The sequence below is a fragment of the Vulpes vulpes genome, chromosome 1 (genome assembly GCF_048418805.1).
Source record: "Vulpes vulpes isolate BD-2025 chromosome 1, VulVul3, whole genome shotgun sequence".
Classification (NCBI taxonomy): Eukaryota; Metazoa; Chordata; class Mammalia; order Carnivora; family Canidae; genus Vulpes; species Vulpes vulpes.
In genome coordinates, this window is record NC_132780.1 from 177,038,109 (window position 1) to 177,057,139 (window position 19,031).

Here is a 19,031-nt window from a genome sequence, read left to right on the forward strand (position 1 = left end):
AATCTATATTTTTTTATTTCAATTTTTCATGATTCCTTTAAGTAAAAAAAAAAGGGGGTCATTATTGTATTAATTTGAAAGAACTAAATCAACCTGTTATGTCTAACACTTGTATCAGAGAATATATTTCTAAAAAAGTTTATAGACTCAATTATATTTAATTTGCTTTATTTTATAAACGTCTTTTAAAGGTAAACAAGACGTAAATTTTCCAGAGAGCCTAAACTGATCTTGTAAACCAATGCCAGAGTTCATATGATCCTAAATACACTATTCATCACGGGAGGGATTTAAATGCTAAGGTGCATAATCTTCATTTAATACTTGGAAATGTATTCTAGTCAAATATAGGTAAGTTCGGACTCCAAAACTCACTGAACCACTGATCCTTAAACTCTTGCAAGTCATGGACTTGTTTGAAAATCTACAGGGCCTGGAAGTAAAGTTTTAGTTCCATGATGCCAAGTTAACATGTCTGCACCAAACTATACTAAGTAGCGTGTGTGTGTGTGTGTAATATACACACACACACATATGATTTTATTTACTTTTTAGACACACAGAGATCGTGGTACACAAACAGGTAGAGGGAGAAGCAGACTCCCTGCTGAGCAGGGGGCCTGATGCAGGGCTTGATCCCAGGACCCCAGGATCATGACCTGAGCTGAAGGCTGGACTAAGCCACCCAGGCACTCCATAATATATATATACATATATATATTTTTAAAAATAAACTACCCTGTACCCTCAACGTGGGACTCAAACTCCCCACCCCAAGATGGAGTCACATTAGCGACCAGCTGAGCCGGCCAAGTGCCCCTAGGTAGCATATATTTATCTACATACAAATACTTTAAATATTTCACCACTCTGTTTAGGAAACAAATTTTAATTTTTAATTCTAAGAACTTACAATTTTAATTTAGTTTAGAGGACTGTAAATGTATTTCTAAATACTTCACATTTTAACTAATTTTGCTTGCCTCTTGCAATGGGATGATAATAAGGCAGACATTATGTATAATATAACAGTTGCATCTCAAGTAAACACTACAAATAACATATAAAGTCCCCAAATTAGTTCTTTTCATTTAAAAATAAGTTAGGATTAAATCCTAGGCTCCAAATAAAAAATCTGGCATATTCCACTGTTTGCAACTGCAAACAGAAATTATTTGTGTAGTATTCATGGGGAGAAAGAAAACAAACAGTTGTAGTGGCCATTTTTATTTTCTTTGACATTAACTTATCCTCTGATCCTGAACAAATATACACAGGCAGCTCTCCTACACTAAGCTCGGGAGGTACCTGAGTAAATACATTATCTTTAAAGGAAATGATCACAGATATATAAAACATTTGCTTTATTTATTAACAATCTTATCCTAAGTATCTTCTCCTAAATGATCCAAGAAACAATTCTATAACAAAAGTGAATCCTAGAATAGAGATATACCTAGAAGACAATTTCTCAAGCAACCAGCACAACTGTCAATTTCCACTTAGTCACAGAACCCATTTACACTGAAAACTTATAATAATTTATTTTCCTAATTCTATTTTCTTCTTTCGCTCTAAACATTATCTTAGTTTAGCATATATCTGTCACAGATTTCTCTTCCAAAAAGTATAACAATCAGGGAGGGGTAGTTTGGAGCCCAGCCACTGCCCACTCCCAAGTCTAATAGTGTATGACCTGGTGGGTATCACTGAACCTCTCTGCATCTCATTTTCTTTATCTGCAGTGGTTTTTATCTCATACAGTTGTTGTAATGATGAGTGAATAATGCAAAACTTATAGAGCAGTGCCAAGTAAATGCTCAAAGAAGTCTGAACTATTATCATTTGAGTTTTTCTGTCAAATCAAATAGTATCTTCCTAAGCAGTCTAAAGATTATAATGGAAAACCAAATCAGAAGTAAATCAAAGGAAAAGCAACTTCAGAAATATCGCTGTATTAACTTTTCACTAAGATGTAATTAAATGCAAAGTAAAGACACTATAAATCAATTTCTACTTAGTATTTCAAATTACTGCATATATATGTGGATAAACCCAAACATTTATTTAGAAAATATAAAACATTACTATTAATACTTATCTGTTCTTTCTTTGGACTATCCTTTACATTTTTAACAATGCCACATAATTTTATGACTAAATTTTATTACAGCTGAACACTTCAAAGAGCTGTAGTTTTGAAATAAATTGTTATTATGATTAAAGAAAATGTATTCAGAAAGTACTGTACAGTTTACATTAACTTATGGTACTTGTCTAAATATCACCAGCATATAAATTATTCTGTAAAGTTGTTTCTTACATAGGGTCTAAATTGCAAAGAAAAGTAGAATTTGTATTTAAAAAAGAAAATAGAAGCAACACTGGCTCCTATATGCCAAAAATATAAGACAGATTTTTTTCTTAAGCACTCTAGATACAAATATTAACTGTATGGGCTGAGAACTTTTAATTTTCAATATAATTCAACAAAGTACACAAGTAGAACTCTATAAATATATCCCCTATAATAATCATATGCAAAACCATTTTATCACAAATACTACCAAAACCCTCTGAAAAACGTAAACTACAAACACATTTTTAAAGAAATTCTCAGGTTTAACAACTACAAAAGCAATATCAATAAAGTTATTTGGTTTATAAAAATGAAGGACAGTGTAAAGTAAATCTGAATACCACAAAGCTTATTGAGGATGCAGTCTTGAATTCCTTAATACAAGATACTCAACACTTTCAAAAATAATAGGACTTATTCTATACAATTTAGTCTTGAGCTGGAACTCTAAAAAGAAAAAATTAAGTAGTAGATGAAAAGTAGGTATGTAGAAATAATGTTATAAAATATGATTTTTATACAAAATGTACCACTCTTCAAATGTATAAGGCTTAGTATGAGTATTTTTGGATTATGAGTGCTGCACACAATTTTTAGAGAAGTAGTCTCCAACTATTCAAAACTCAATATATTTAAAACGTTTTGATATTTCTGAAGTGAATGAACACAGTACAGGATGCAACTTAATGTCAACTTATCTATACTGTTCCACATAGTAAAAATAAGAGCTTTTTTGAGCTTAGGAGAGAATGTATCTTTTGAATGCTTGATCTCTATATAAATTCTATTTTTAGAAATGTCAGATTTTATAATATGAACTAATATCCACTAAGAATTGGCCCAAGTCTAAACAGAAGATACAACAGAGACATAAGGTGTTAAGCAGTTTAAGTCTGCCCTATGTAATTATACAGTCATAATTACTTTTTACATGAAAGTAAAAGTGCTTTAAAGTAAAAAATATTTTTGTAAAAGGTATCATTAATATTACTAATACTTAATATCCAAGTATAATTTTCTATATTAGTTCCATTTTACCCATTTCCTTTGAAAAGTATCCTGCCATAATGTAAACAAAAAAATGGTCCATAAAATGGTGACATCAGACACATAATTTGTGGTATGGGCCCTTTAAATTGAGACTTTATTAACCCAAAACTAGAGAGATTTTATTTGTTGCACATGCCCAAAGTAACTCACAATTACTATGAGCCTTGAAGAATTTTTATTTAACATAATGAGAGGTTTGATAACTTATATTCGAGACTATGTTGCGCTCTTCTGTGGCTGTTTACCAGCTGTTTTTATGACGATAACTCCGAGATCTGGAATGTGATCGAAAATGAGAGTGTTTTGCTGTTTGTGCTTTAGCTTCGGAATTGGTATAGCCCTTGGGAGATTTACAAGGGGATCTTGCTATGGAGTCAGAATGTCTTCCATGTGATCTTGATTTTGTTCCTGAGCTAGTTTGCTTCTGAGGTGAACTTGATTGTGATTTTCCTATTGACTTGGACCTTTTTGGTAAGGACTTGGACCTTGACCGTCCTCTAGAACCAGAATTCCTTCTTGGAGTTCTTGACTGCCTTGCTGAGGTAGACCGCCTTGGTAGTGATTTGGAGCGAGATTTAGACTGGCTATAAGAAAATCGCCTGTGTCGAGACCTGCAAACATTCATAATGTTAACAGTATATATTTCACACAAAAACATTTAATGAAAGGTCAGGAAACAGCAGTTCAGGAATTTACACATTTTAAATAGTATTAGTTATGTTTTTTCTGGATAGCCTAAGAAAAAATTTTAATTTTATTATGCATGCTTTTTAGTTCAAATATAAGTAACAAGTTTGTAAAATCTGTTATATCAGAATCTATGACCAAAAGATTTTTACTTTGCTAGATTTATCTTATAACATGGGTCAGTTCTGAAGAATGCCTTGCATGTTTAATCTAGATTATACAACTTCAATGAATGAGAATCTGAAGGGAAAAAAAAGATAAAGAAAAAAGAAAGTAATTACTTAAAGTTTGTCAAACAGTACTTATAAAAAGAAAAACAAAAACCTAGATGCAGGACTTTTGAATCCTGCCATGATACAACAACTTGCATTAGACTAACCTTCCCATGGAAAACAGCTATATAAAGAAGCTAAACATTATAAAACAACTATTTAAAGGCATTGGAGAATAATCAACCCTAGGAGAACTTGAGGGGTTACAAGCTATGACTCTTTTATTTTTTTTTTTTTTTATTTTTTTTTTTTTATGACTCTTTTACTAAGAACATTTTCCAAATGCTGGCATGGAGAAATTGAACCCAACCAGAAAATGGCTATTTGACTAAGCTGGAAGACAAGTTAGGATTCACATTTACCAAAAACGGTTGGAACTAAAGAGCCAAAATTTTAGCAATGAGGGAGTGGCAAACAAAAAAAATCTCCTAAAATTTGCCTATAAATTCTCCTTAAGTCACTGTATAAGTACAGGATGAGACTGTATAAACTGTATAAGTACAGGATGAGACTCCAAGAGATCAGCAAACACAGCAGTTGGAAGATGCAAGAATTAAGCTGAAATTCTATCAGACAAAAGTGCTGGGGAAAAAGGCTGGAGTTCAAGCTCCGCAAAGGTTAAGGACCCTTGGGTAACAACCCAGGCTTTCAATTAAAAACCCAGAAGGACCATATCCTTATAGGTAAGGACTATGTCCTAAGAGTCAGTGTAAAGCTAAAACATATTAGCTTTAACAATGCCTCAAACCAAGCCTTGACAGGATCAAGGTGATTTGCGAATATTTCACCTGCTAGAAGAAAACAACTTTCTTTGGAGGATATCATCCAAAGTCTTATAAGTTTTCATTGGCAATGTCCAAAATCCAATTAAGAAATTATGAGGTATTTGAAAAATAGATAAAAATGACTAAAAGCTAAGGAAATAAAAGACAAAAGAAACAGACAGAAGGGACATTGACATTATTCATACAGGAATTTTAAAAAATTACTATGACTAATACATTCAAGAAAATAAGAAGAAAAGATGGGCAAAACAAATATACAAGTGGAGAATTTTAACAAAATATTGGAATCTACAGAAAGAAACAAATGGACATTTTAGAACTGAGAATACGTTTCTGAAATTTAAAAAGTCATTAGATTGATATAATAGCAATCTAGATACAACAGAAGAAAAGTGACCTGAACTGTAAAACAGATTATTAGAAAAACATATATACTGAAACACAAGAAAAGGAATTTTAGGAAATCTAGAACAGAGCATAAGAGATATATAGTACATAGTCACACAGCCAAAAAGAAAAACTGAATGAGGCAGAAGCAATATTTGAAGAGATAAGGGCCTAGAATTTCCCCAAATTAATGAAAGGTAACAACTCACTATTTCTTTTGTTTTTTATTTTATTTATTTATTCATGAGAGACGCAGAGAGAGGCAGAGATTTAGGCAGAGGGAGGAGCAGGCTCCATGCAGAGAGCCCGATGTGGGACTCGATCTCAGGACCCCGGGAGCACACCCTAAGCCAAAGGCAGATGCTCAACCACTGATCCCTCAACTCACTATTTCAAGAAGCTCAGTAAACCCTGAAGAATAAGACACGTTATCGTTAATTATTTAATTTCTTTATAGCCCTGTAAAAACAAGGCTTTAAAAAATTGGTTTAAGACCCAGAGTTGTTCCTCTCCATGCAAATCTTTTAAAGTTCTTATTTTTTAAAGATTTTATTATTTTTTTTCCATGCACATGCACAGAGGGGAGGAGCAGAGGGAGAGGGAGAAACAGACTCCCTGCTGAGCAGGGAGCCCAATGATGCCAAAAGCAGATGCTTAACTGACTGAGCCACCCAGGTGCCCCCTCCATTCCTCTCTTAAAAAAAGAAAGAAATTATTAAATTTCATTCCTGTTGTAGAAAACCAAATGGGAAAACTGTCCTTGAGAAAAAATCCAACATAGGGAAAAAAAAAAGGGGGGGGGATGCTGTATTTGGACTAAAGAAGGCTAAAGGGCAATTCTTCAGGAATATATATATATATATATATATATATATATATATATATTCACTGATATATGAATTCACAAAAATTTATGGAATATCTAATATGAGTTAGGGACTACTGCTAAGCGCAGGGGAGATAAGCATGAATAAGACAAAAGTCTTTGCTCCTCAAAGAGTTCACCATAATCTAGTGGATAGCAACAAACTAGTTTGTTTTTTAATCCATATCCACTAAAAACCAAATCAGAGACTCCTTTTTAGTCTAAGATAATATCACATATACTGTATTTACTTATCATATGTTAGGCTTATACATATTCTGATTATTTACATATACTCACATACACATATGCATACACAAAATCTGATCCTTATAAATATAATGAGTTAGGTTTGCATTCTCAATAATACAATTTTACAAATGAAAAAGCCTGAGGTCAGGGAGGTTAAGCAATGATCTTATAATGAGTACAAAGCAAAACAATATACAAGATGTGGTTCTTTCTGTTCTTGACACTCCATGATGATGTGGGACAACTGATAGACATTTTTTATTTTTCCCCAGCTAAGCGTATTACTCACAGAAAGAGAAGATTAGTGTAAATGCTGATCATTCTTTTTCTTTTTTTTTTTAAAGTAAACTCTACAACACCTAATATAGAGCTCAAACTCATGACCCCAAGATCAAGAGTGGCATGCTCCACCAACTGAGCCAGCCAGGAGCCCCAGTGCTGATTATTCTTTAAGAATAGAATTTATGTTAAAATACTACATGCCTATGAAAAAATTCTAACCCTAAGCTCGAGATAAATACAATAATTATTTAAGAATTTAAGGCTGCTAATACAATTTCGGTTATCATTTAAATAGCTTCACCAAATAATTAATTTCCATTATGATTTACTATTATTCTAACAGAAACAAACTCCTGGCCAGCAAAATTAGATAACCTGCAAACATCTTTTTCTGAAAAACTTACTATTTCATGTCTTCTTATAATACCATTAGAAATTTATTTTTTAAAAATAATTTATCTTAAAAAAAGAAAATAGTTTATCTTTTATAAATATATTGATTATATTAATTTTAGGTTCAACCTCCTTTCACAAGCGATTAAATTTCTTATGAGCTTTTATTTTTACTTATTTATTTTTTAAAAGATTGTATTTATTTATTCATGAGAGACAGAGAGAGAGAGAGGCAGAGACACAGGAGAGGGAAAAGCAGGCTCCATGCAGGGAGCCCGAAGTGGGACTCGATCCCAGGTCTCCAGGATCACACCCTGGGCTGAAAGCAGTGCTAAACCGCTGAGCTACCCTGGCTGCCCTCTTATGAGCTTTTAATCATCAGAACATAATATTCTTAAATTTTGGGTTCAGTTAGAAAATACAAAAATTTTATTTATTAAAAATTCTTTGATTTTCCATCAGTACATATTATTTTTCTATTAAAAAGGTTTAAAGTCTGTCATGAAATAAGAACACTAGAAGATATTCAACAAACTCAAGTAACCATACATTTATACATTTCAAATAGAAAAGACCATATCCTTTATTTCATTTTATTTTTAAAGATTTTTTTTATTTATTTGTGAGAGACACACAGGGAGAGAAGAGAGAGAGAGAGAGAGAGGCAGAGACACAGGGAGAGGGAGAAGCAGGCTCCATGCAGGGAAGCCCGACGTGGGACTCGATCCTGGGTCTCCAGGATCACAGGCTGGGTTGAAGCACTGAGCCACCCAGGCTGCCCTTTTTTTTTTAAAGAGAGAGAGATGGAGTGGAGGGGAGGGGAAGAGAGAAGGAGAGAGACAATCTTAAGCGCACTCCACATTCAGCATGGAGCTGGATGCAGGACTGGATCTCACAACCCTGAGATCATGACCTGAGCTGAAATCAAAGTCAGATGTTTAACTGACTGAGCCACACAGGTGCCCTAAGAGCATATCTAACAAAAGTTGATCTTTTTGCATATTAAACAAAATTATTCTGGTGACCTGTTTTTGAAACTCTTTAAAATGTCTTCCAGAAAAAGCAGAAAATTAAGTTTTCAATCCTCTTGTATTTCGTACTTACTCTTTAAGGCTATCAGACCGTCTCCTATTTCTTCCCCACGAAGAACTTCTACTTCGAGTTCTCCTTTGGCTGGGGCTTCTTGATCTCCTATGATCACTTGGAGAACAAGGGTGACGTTCTTTTGATTTCATTTGGCCTGGTGCTAGAATATGAAACAATTTATCACCTGAAAACCTCAATAACAGTTACTCTAGTAGTATTATTTCCTGAAAGAATTTGACATTAAAAAAAATCTGTCATAGCTAAAACTCATTCTGCTGAATAAACAAGATCTAATGTTTAGCCATACTTACTTTTTCGATCACCTTGTGCAAACTGTATTTCAATTTGACGGCCACATACCCATTTTCTATTGAGGTTATAAAGAGCATCTTCAGCATCACGAACATCTTCAAATATGACTAGCTGTTAAGGATACTTTGAACATCAGATATCAAGTAAAAATGTTATTTTTAAATAATTATTTACATGTGACATGAAATTAATAGGAAAAACAACTCCAAATTATTAAGCTTACATCTCCTATATATATATGAAATCAAAAAAGATTTTCACTTTTATCATGAAAACAAATGCCCCCTTATGATTTAGGAGAATCTAAAAGTAAGAAGAACAAATGTGTAATTACACTTTTAATGTACACATTACTGCAGTTGCAGTATGCATTTATAATGTGAAACAGGTTATAAAAAAAAAATTAGTCCAACCCTGGCTAGTATTATAAAAAGAACTGTTTAGGATTCATTCCCTTCTTTCAGGTAAAAGATTCATCAGGTTTTTCACTGAGAAAAATCAGCATGCAAAAGCCTTTACTCTGAAATTACAAATTATTCTTTCACTGAAAGATGTTTTAATTATGACATTTAGGAGAAATTACTAATTATACACAAAACTGCACAGACATATGTAACCTAAAACATTATACCTTTAAAAATGATATTTACTTTTGAACCTATTACTTTAAAATACTTTTATGTTCTTATTACTTGGGATATAATTATAAAAGAAACACAAAGGCAATCTGTGAACATCTGGAATTACATATACTGGTTTATAATATCCCACTAAACTTCCTTATCTACATATATATTAAACCTAACTAAAATGGAAATAAACTATATAAAATGACTAAATAGCTGTCTTCCAGGAGGTTATTCACTGGTTTAATTTTTTTTAAAATAGAAAACAGAAAAAGCTCAAGAAATGCAATATAAAATGAGACTGGCAATTACCTCAATGTCACTTGATCTTGAACCTTGACCTTTACTCTTTAAGGCTTGCAAGATGGACTTTATAAGAGACGAAGAACCAACAAAATCAGACTTGGCTTTGACTCTGGAACTCTGAATAAATGTAGGAAAGCCGAAGTCTCAACCTGGTGTTGGCTTTGTCTTTTGCTTGATAAAGACTTCCCCTCTTCCAGGTCTTTATATCTGTGTCCACCCTCCCTCTTTACTCCTTGATGCTTGAACTTTAGGTGCCTTTTTTCTCGCCTGCTCGGTTTATGCTTGGATTCTAGCTAACAGGTTGGTTCAAACTGGGGGGTGCTTGCCAGCTACTGTGGACTGCTTTAGATTTTCTGAGATAAAGAAATAAACACATTTAATTAGGCAATATTAATCTCATAACATATGCTCCTGAATACACATGCGTATCTGCACACGTATCCAGTAATTTGACATGCACACAGAAAACAAAGGATATTGAACATAAGCAAATCCTCTTGGGCGGCGGGTGTAGAAGTCAAGTGGAATGTAAACGTCTACTATAGGGCCATATCGACCAAACTCACGGCGCAAGTCCTCAGGCCTGAAGTGTTTTAGAAATAAGGCAAAGAAATATGAATAGCCGGATTAAAATGTTTTGCCTATGGAAATCCAGTTGAAACCTTCAAAAGAAAGTATATTATCTAGACTAGTATTATCTAAAATTGCCTGTCGTAAGAATCACCCAGGGTTTAGAAAGAAGGAAAAAAGAAAACAAATCCTCAGGCCTCACTTTTAGAGGTTCTAGTTTAAAAGATACAGATTAGGGGCTGGAAATCTGTATTTTTATAAGCACTCCAGGTGGCTGTTAAGCTTAATCAGATTGGGGAAACAATGACCCAGGAAAGTTATCCATCTTTGAAAGTTATTTCTATTAAAAGATATTTCAATTGTCAACATAAAGAGTTCTTACAACCCTATTTCATTGAGAACACATTCATTTGCCTCACTATAATTTCATGTTTATGTTAATTTTGTTTTCAGATCACAAGAATTAGGTTCTAAAGAAGTCCTAAAATTATTTCTCAGGCTTTAAAGAAAAATGGATGTTTTACTACTAAACATAAAGCAAAATACCTACTGTATTCTTAAATTTGACAACTATATTTAAACCTCCTATATGTGATAGGAACTAACGAGGGGAGACTAAAGGAATATTTAGCATATTTGTTTTCATGGAGGAACAATCTAACTCAAGAGGCAAAATGCTTAGCATTTATAGCTGACAATTACAGTGCATTTGTAATCAAGTCTCTGTTCACCTTAGGACCGCTTAATTCTCACGATGACCCTATGGTTGTTTACAGTTGAGCACACAGACAGATCAATTTACCTAAGGTCACCAAGCCAGCAAATGACAGAACTAGAATCAAACTCCCACAGCCTAATGCTAGTCTGTTCTTAATCATTATACCCTACTGCTTCCTGGAGATCTTAGAGGTTCAACATTAAGCTCTGGGCACAAAACATGGCTCAGAAGAAGTAAGAGTACTTCAAAACATATTATGCAGAAAGACGACTCGAAAACGACCGCAAAGCTGCTAGCCTGGGCAAATGGAAGAAAGATGGTGTTGGTAACAAAAATTAGATAGCTGGAAAAGAGATGAAGAGGGAGGGTGGAGGCAAAAGAAATGCTGGATTTGAGGTGATGGTAGATCATCTCTAAGAGTTCTGTAGATAAGGGGTGCCTGGGTGGCTCAGTCGGTTAAGCTCTGCCTTTGACTTGGGTCCTGATCCCAGGGTCCTAGGATTGAGCTCCAGGCTCCTTGAGCTGGGCTTCCTGCTCAGCAGGAGGTCTCCTTCTTCTCCACCACCCACCCCCTCCCCAACTTGTGCTCTCTCTCCAAATAAAATCTTAAAAAAAAGTTCTGTAGACAGGTTCAGTAGGCAGAGCATTTGACTCAGTCTCAGGGTTGTAAGTTCGAACCCTATATTGGGAATAGAGATTACTTAAAAAATAAAATAAAAATTTCAACAAACAGACTCCTGTAAACTGAAAATTCTGATTATACAAATTAATTATATTTTCCTTTCAAGACCAGAAGTCAGTGATTAAAGATAGGGATGTGAATTCAACTATGATTAAATGTCCACTATACACCAGGCAGTGCAGTTGACATATTTATTATATTTTTATTATTTACTATTTTTATTTCATTTAATTCTTACTATAAAACATTTGTCTGCCTTCCCTGAAACTATTATCTTTAGAGGATAGTGACAATGTCTTCTTTCATTTATTCATTCAACAAATAATTTTTGAGCACCTACGTGGCCAGACTCTAGGGATATGATGGAGAACAAGGGAAATACAATCCTTCCTACCACAGAACACAGACAACAGAGTACAGATTCTCAACTATTCCTGAATATTGGAATCATTTGTGAAGCAGATGTTAATAGAAACAGGTACTCCAGCCTGATGCATTAACTCTGGACTCAATCAGTGCTTCCCATGGTGGGGCCTGGTTAGGTTTAATTTTTTTTTTTTTTTTAAGATTTTATTTATTCATGAGAGAGAGAGAGACAGGCAGAGCATAGGCATTAGGAGAACCAGGCTCCATGCAGGGAGCCCATTGTGGGCCCCCGCCCCACCAGGGATCATACTCTGAGCCAAAGGCAGACGCCCAACCACTGAGCCACCCAGGCATCCTGGTCTAATTTTTTTATGGGGATTCTGAGGATCAGTGTTGAGATCACTTTTAAAAGGGGTGTCTTTACCAGTATACCTAGCACAGTTGATTGGACACAATAGGCACTCAAAATACTGAGTTACCATTTAATGTTATTGTTATCCATTTCATAGTCAAGGATACCAAGAATGAGAGAAATTACCCTGCCAAGGATACCAAGAATGAGAGGTACATACAACCAGCAGTAAAGCTGGAATTCAAATGAATATTTTCTAAGGCAACCAATCCCATCAACCTACTGTGTGCGGCTGATAGGAAAAGGATCCTAGGGATCCCTGGGTGGCGCAGCGGTTTCGCGCCTGCCTTTGGCCCAGGGTGCAATCCTGGAGACCCGGGATCGAGTCCCACGTCGGGCTCCTGGTGCATGGAGCCTGCTTCTCCCTCTGCCTGTGTCTCTGCCTCTCTCTCTCTCTGTGACTATCATAAGTAAATAAAAATTAAAAAAAAAAATAAAAAAAGGAAAAGGATCCTAGATAGTACAAAAGGACGTTGGAGCAATGTTTATCATGGTGGCTTGGAATCCCAGAAGCCAAAGGTGACAGGAGTCTGAAGGAGACAAACTTCTAAAAAGAGCTGGGTCCCATTCACTGTCACCACTCCCACACCTATTAGCTGTTTTTTGTTCTCATTTTTGCATTTTTGGGGTCTGTTTGGACATTCAGAAAATAGGGCATTAATACTTATATATCTACCAACAGTATTATATTTCAATACTTGTCATCATTTTCAGTAATTTTAAGAAATGAGACACTTGGGCAGCCTGGGTGGCTCAGTGTTTTAGCGCCACCTTCAGCCCAGGGTGTGATCCTGGAGACCCAGGATTGAGTCCCACATCGGGTTCCCTGCATGGAGCCTGCTTCTCCCTCTGCCTGTGTCTCTTCCTCTCTGTGTCTCTCATGAGTAAATAAATAAAATTAAAAAAAAAAAATATATATATATATATAAATGTTGGGGCAGCCTGGGTGGCTCAGAGGCTTAGCACTGCCCTCAGCCCAGGGCCTGATCCTGGAAACCCAGGATCCAGACTGTCAGGATCCCTGCATGGAGCCTGCTTCTCCCTCCGCCTGTGTTTCTGCCTCTCTCTCTCATGAATAAACAAAATCTTAAAAAAAAAGAAAAAGAAATGAGACACTTATATTTACATTCTTCTTCTAGAAACAATCATTATTCCTCCCTATAACTTTGTCCTTTTTTTTTTAAAGACTTTATTTTTTTTTTTTAAAGTAATCTCTATACCTAACTAACATGGGGCTTGAACTCACAACCCTAAGAGCAAGAGTCACACACTATACCAACTAAGCTAGCCAGGTGCCCCTCCATAACTCAGTATTTTTACTGCAAGTGAATATATCCCTAATTATGTGTTTTTATATATACATAAAATTCCATTTAAATAGTATCTGACAATTTGTGTAATTTTGCTCCTTCTCCACCCTTGAGATTTCTCTATGTAGTTCTAGATCACTCAATTTAACTCTGTATTGGTATTATCAATAAACCACAATTTACTCATCCCTTTCTATGGATAAGCACTTAAGATGCTGCCCTTTTTTTTTTTTTAATTGCAAAGGGTGCTACAGTGTACATTATGATACATGTGCTACATACAGTAGAGCTCTGCTAGATTCCTGGAATGTATCACAATGCAATTGGTGGGTTAGACAGTATGCTTATCTTCAGCTTCCCTACATGTTCTCTAGAGTGACCAAATCAACTTATACTCAAAACAGCCATAAGAATTCCTATTGCTCCACCACCTCATTGACATTTTCAATTCCTGATGGTTGTAAAGTGAATGGGAATCTTATTTTAATTTTAATTTACCTAATGACCACTTAGATGCAACATCTTTTCATGTGTATGGGCCAATTATTTCCCGTTAGTACCTACTAGCTGTATTTCTGGGTTAAAGAGGATATGTATGTATATATATAATTTTTATGAAACTGCCAAACAGTTCTGCAAAGTGGTTGTACCATTTTATACTCCCACCAACAATATATGAGTTTCAGCTGTGCCAATCTTTGTAAGCACTTTAAAAAAAAATTTTTTTTTTAGCCATTCAAGGGGATATTAAGTGGAATCTCACCGTGGTTTTATTTTGCACTTTCCAAATGAAAATGATGTTGAGCACTTTTTATGTGCTAGTTTTCCTTGTGAAGTCTGTTGGAGCTTTCTGCCCATTTTTGATGTCTTTTTATTATCGAGTTGTAAAAGTTATGTATTATGAAAAAAAGCCCTTTGTATTGCTTTGTGTATATATTCTGTGAATATTTTCTCTCATCTGTAGCTTGCCTATTTAATAGTATTTTTTAATGAACAGAAATTTTCATTTTAGAGAAATCTAATTTATCAATATTCTTTTTTTCTTTTATGGTAATTGTTTTCTTTGTCCTGTAAAAAATCTTTGCTTATCCCCAGGTCATGAAGATATTCTATGTTTTCTTCTAAAAACTTTATTTATATTGTTATTTTTTCCATTTCAATTGATGATCCAGCTCAAATTATGATGTGAGGTAGAGGCTGCAGTTCATTATTTTCCAGTATGAATAATCCATTTGTTGCAGCATCATTTGTTGATAAGATTTTCCTTTCTCTACTGTACTGCTATGGCACCTTGTCAAAAATCATTTGACTCTGTAAGTGTGGATTATTTATGGACTCTCTATTTTATTGACTTACTTGTCTATCCTTAGGCCAGTATCACACTGTCTTGATTACTATTTTTAGTAAGTCTTAATGTCAAGTACTGTAAGTCTTCCATTCTACAAGGCTATTCTAGATCCTTTGTATATCAATATACTGATGTATTTTTAAATTTTATTTACTTCAGAGAGAGAGCATAAACATGAGTAGTGCGAGGGGCAGAGAGAGAGGCAGACTCCCTGCTGAGCAGAGGCCAATACAGGGCTCTACCCCAGGACCCAGAGATCATGACCTGAGCTGAAAACAGATGCTTAACTGGACTGAGCCACTCGGGTGCACCATATGCCAATATATTTTAGAATTAGCTTGTCAGTTCCTTCCTTCCTTCCTTTCCTTCCCTTTCTTTCTTTTTCTTTCTTTCTTTCTTTCTTTCTTTCTTTCTTTCTTTCTTTCTTTCTGTCTTTCTTCTTTCTTTCTCTCTCTCTCTCTCTCTCTTTCTTTCTTTTTTTAAAGTAATCTCTACCCCCCAGTGTGGGGCTCAAACTCAGGATCCCAAGGTCAAGAGTTGCACTCTTCTGACTGAACCAGCCAGGCACTCCCAGTTCCTATTTTTTTTTTTCAAATTAATTTATTTTTTTTAACTTTTATTTATTTATGATAGTCACACACACACACACACAGAGGCAGGGACACAGGCAGAGGGAGAAGCAGGCTCCATGCACCGGGAGCCCGACATGGGATTCGATCCCGGGTCTCCAGGATCACGCCCTGGGCCAAAGGCAGGCGCTAAACCGCTGCACCACCCAGGGATCCCCCAGTTCCTATTTTTAAAATAGCCTTTGATTAGTAATGCCTTGAATCTATAATAAAATCAATTTGGGAAAGAAGTGATAACGTAATATTTTCTCTTCCAATCCAAGAACATGGTATATCTATCATTTTATGTTGTCTTCTTTAATTTCTCTTGGTACTGTAGTTTTTAGTGCAAACGTTTTTATTACATGTTTTATTGTTGTTGTTGTTAAACTTATTCCTAAATCTGTTTTTTGATACTAAGGCAAATGAAATTGTCTTAAAAATTTCATTATTTTCAATTGTTTGCTGCTAATATATAATTTTTCATAAGTTCATCTATATACTTGATAACTTACTAAAATTCACTAGTTACTGTAGTTTTTATGTCACTTAAGAATAGGTGCAACTTTTGCTTTTATCTTTACAATTTTTTATGACTCTTATTTTTCTTGCCTTGTTACACTGGTTAGGACCTGCAATAAAATGATGAATGAGGATGTGTGATGGCATCCTTGGCTTGTTCTTTTTTTTTTTTTTAGATTTACTTATTTTAGAAAGAGAGCGCAAACAGGGGCAAAGGGAGGAGGGAATCTCAAGCCGACTCTGCACTAAGCTCAAGGCTCCACACAGGGCTTGATCTCACCACCCCAAGACCCTCGTAACTTGAACCAAAACCAAGAGTTGGACACTTACCAACTAAGCCACGCAGGCTTAGCTTGGTCTGATCTTAGGGGGAAAGCATTCAGTTTTTAACCATTAAGAATCTTGTTAGCTATAGGGTTTTCATAGATGCCTGTTACTGGGCTGGGGAAATTTCCTTCTATTTGAGTTTGCTGACACTTTTTCTCATGAATCTTGCTGAATTCTAATACTTCTTCTATAGCACTGTCAGTATCAACATAGCCTCATATACACTGTAACCAAAGAATGCTAAGGATATCCAAAAGAGGGGACTTGACGGCTGTTCCCAAACCTGATGTGCTGTTATGCAGCAAAATGAGAGTTATGTTTGGGATTTGGATATTACTTTGTTCCATTAGAAAACTATACCTGACATTTAAAAAGAAGTTACTCTTCTACATGGCAAAAAAAAAAAAAAAAAAAAAAAAAAAGATATTAAAATCAATATTCCTTTTTTTTTTTTAAATTCATGAGAGACACAGAGACAGAGAGATGCAGAGACACAGGCAGAGAAGCAGGCTCCATGCAGGGAGCCTGACGTGGGATTTGATCCCAGGTCTCCAGGATCACACCCTGGGCTGAAGGCGGCGCTAAACCGCTGAGCCACCGGACTGCCCTAAAATGTATTTTAAATCTTTCTTTGGTTCTTGTACTCAATTTCGTTCCTAACAAATTTTATGCTAAGCCATAATATCTTTTAATGTTTTGTGCTTTATGGCATATATTAAAATGGCTACTGCAAAATAACATTTGAGATAAAATCTGGCTTTGTTATAAAACTCACATTTTATTAAATGAAATTTGAAAACAGGATAAAGAAAATTACACAAGTGGACTTCTTTCCAGGCTCATTTTCTATAGTTTTCCTTTCTTCATTTTTTAATATAATTGAAATCACACAAAATATATAATTTTATGTCATTTAATATTTATCCCAATAATTTTCTTTTTTTTTTTAATTTTTATTTATTTATTTATGATAGTCACAGAGAGAGAGAGAGAGGCAGAGACACAGGCAGAGGGAGAAGCAGGCTCCATGCACCGGGAGCCCGATGTGGGATTCGATCCCGGGTCTCCAGGATCGCGCCCTGGGCCAAAGGCAGGCGCTAAACCTCTGCGCCACCCAGGGATCCCAATAATTTTCTTTATAAGCATACTAAACATAAAATTAATTCAAAACGTAAAGCATACTAAACATAAAATTAATTTAAAACATAAAATTAGGGATCCTTGGGTGGCGCAGCGGTTTGGCGCCTGCCTTTGGCCCAGGGCGCGATCCTGGAGACCCCGGATCGAATCCCACATCAGGCTCCCGGTGCATGGAGCCTGCTTCTTCCTCCGCCTGTGTCTCTGCCTCTCTCTCTCTCTCTCTCTCTCTCTCTCTCTGTGACTATCATAAATAAATAAATAAATAAATAAATAAATAAATAAATAAATAAATAATAAAATAGAATAAAATAAAACATAAAATTAATTTATCTAGCCAGCATGATAGTTAACTAGCATGCTACTTCATACAAAAAAGCTTTCAATATAGGTTATATGTAATTATATTACCTTCACAAAACTACTCAGTAGCTATGCAATTTTAGGTAAGAAACTTAATTTCTCAAACCGCAATTTCTAATCTGTAAAATGGGATTAACGAAGAACATACCTTATAGGGTTATTCTGAAAATTTACTAATATACACAAAATGTGTAGTATAGTGCTTAGCACACAGTGAATACTCAATAAATGTTACCAATTACTATTCCATTAATACAAACCCCCTAGACAACTGCCCCCAGTGGCAGTGCTAAAAAGTGAAAATTTTTTAAAAGGAAATCAATAAATCTCAATTTTTAGTCTTGCTTACTTAAGGTAGATTATCTAGATCAGAGATCATGTGTCACTTGCTGATGTGTTTTATTTGGCTAGTACAATGTTTAAAAAATGTTAAGGGGTGGGGGGGAACACCTGGGTGGCTCAGTTGACCGTTTGCCTTCCACTCAGGGAGTGATCCTGGAGTCTCAGATGGAGTCCCACATCGGGCTCCCCAGAGGGAGCCTGCTTCTCCCTGTCTGTCTCTGCCTCTATGTTTCTGTCATGAATAAATAAACAAAAAATAATAATTAAAAAAATGTTAAAGGTTGGGACGCCTGGGTGGTTTAGTGGTTATGTCTGCCTTTGGCTCAGGGCGTGACCCCAGGGTTCTGGGATTGAGTCTCACATCCGGCTCCCTGCATGGAGCCTGCTTCTCACTCTGCCTGTGTCTTTGCCTCTCTCTCTGTGTCTCTCACGAACAAATTAAAAACAAAACAAAACAAAAAAAACGATTAAAGGTGTGCTGAAACATGAAACTGCCAATATTTTACGGCTTTTAAATCTACAAAAATGGGAATCTCATGATTCAACTCCATAAATGCCAACATTCTGAAACAGTTTACACACACGAACACAGTTTCCTGACTTTAGAAAATTAGGATGATGTGGCAACAAGTCCAAACGTCTCCACAGTAGTTACTAGCCGGAG

The 19,031-nt window shown here is 35.3% G+C and overlaps 1 protein-coding gene across 5 annotated transcripts in view; it reads right to left on the reverse strand.

Annotated features, from left to right (window-relative positions):
* Positions 1 to 1,211: 1,211 nt before the first annotated feature.
* Positions 1,212 to 19,031, reverse strand: part of SRSF12 (serine and arginine rich splicing factor 12) — a 41,191-nt gene continuing 23,371 nt past the window's right edge. For 2 of the 5 annotated variants that reach the window (XM_072737109.1, XM_072737069.1), the window contains exons 2-5: positions 10,139 to 10,245; positions 8,730 to 8,831; positions 8,437 to 8,578; positions 1,212 to 4,020 (exon numbers count right to left, since the gene is read on the reverse strand). In XM_072737109.1, the coding sequence (XP_072593210.1) occupies positions 3,651 to 4,020; positions 8,437 to 8,578; positions 8,730 to 8,831; positions 10,139 to 10,245 (721 nt within the window). In that variant the 3' untranslated portion in view covers positions 1,212 to 3,650. Of the gene's footprint in view, positions 4,021 to 8,436; positions 8,579 to 8,729; positions 8,854 to 9,668; positions 9,844 to 10,138; positions 10,246 to 19,031 lie in introns of those variants that run through there. The other 3 variants (XM_072737099.1, XM_072737080.1, XM_072737088.1) reach the window with 3 other exon arrangements.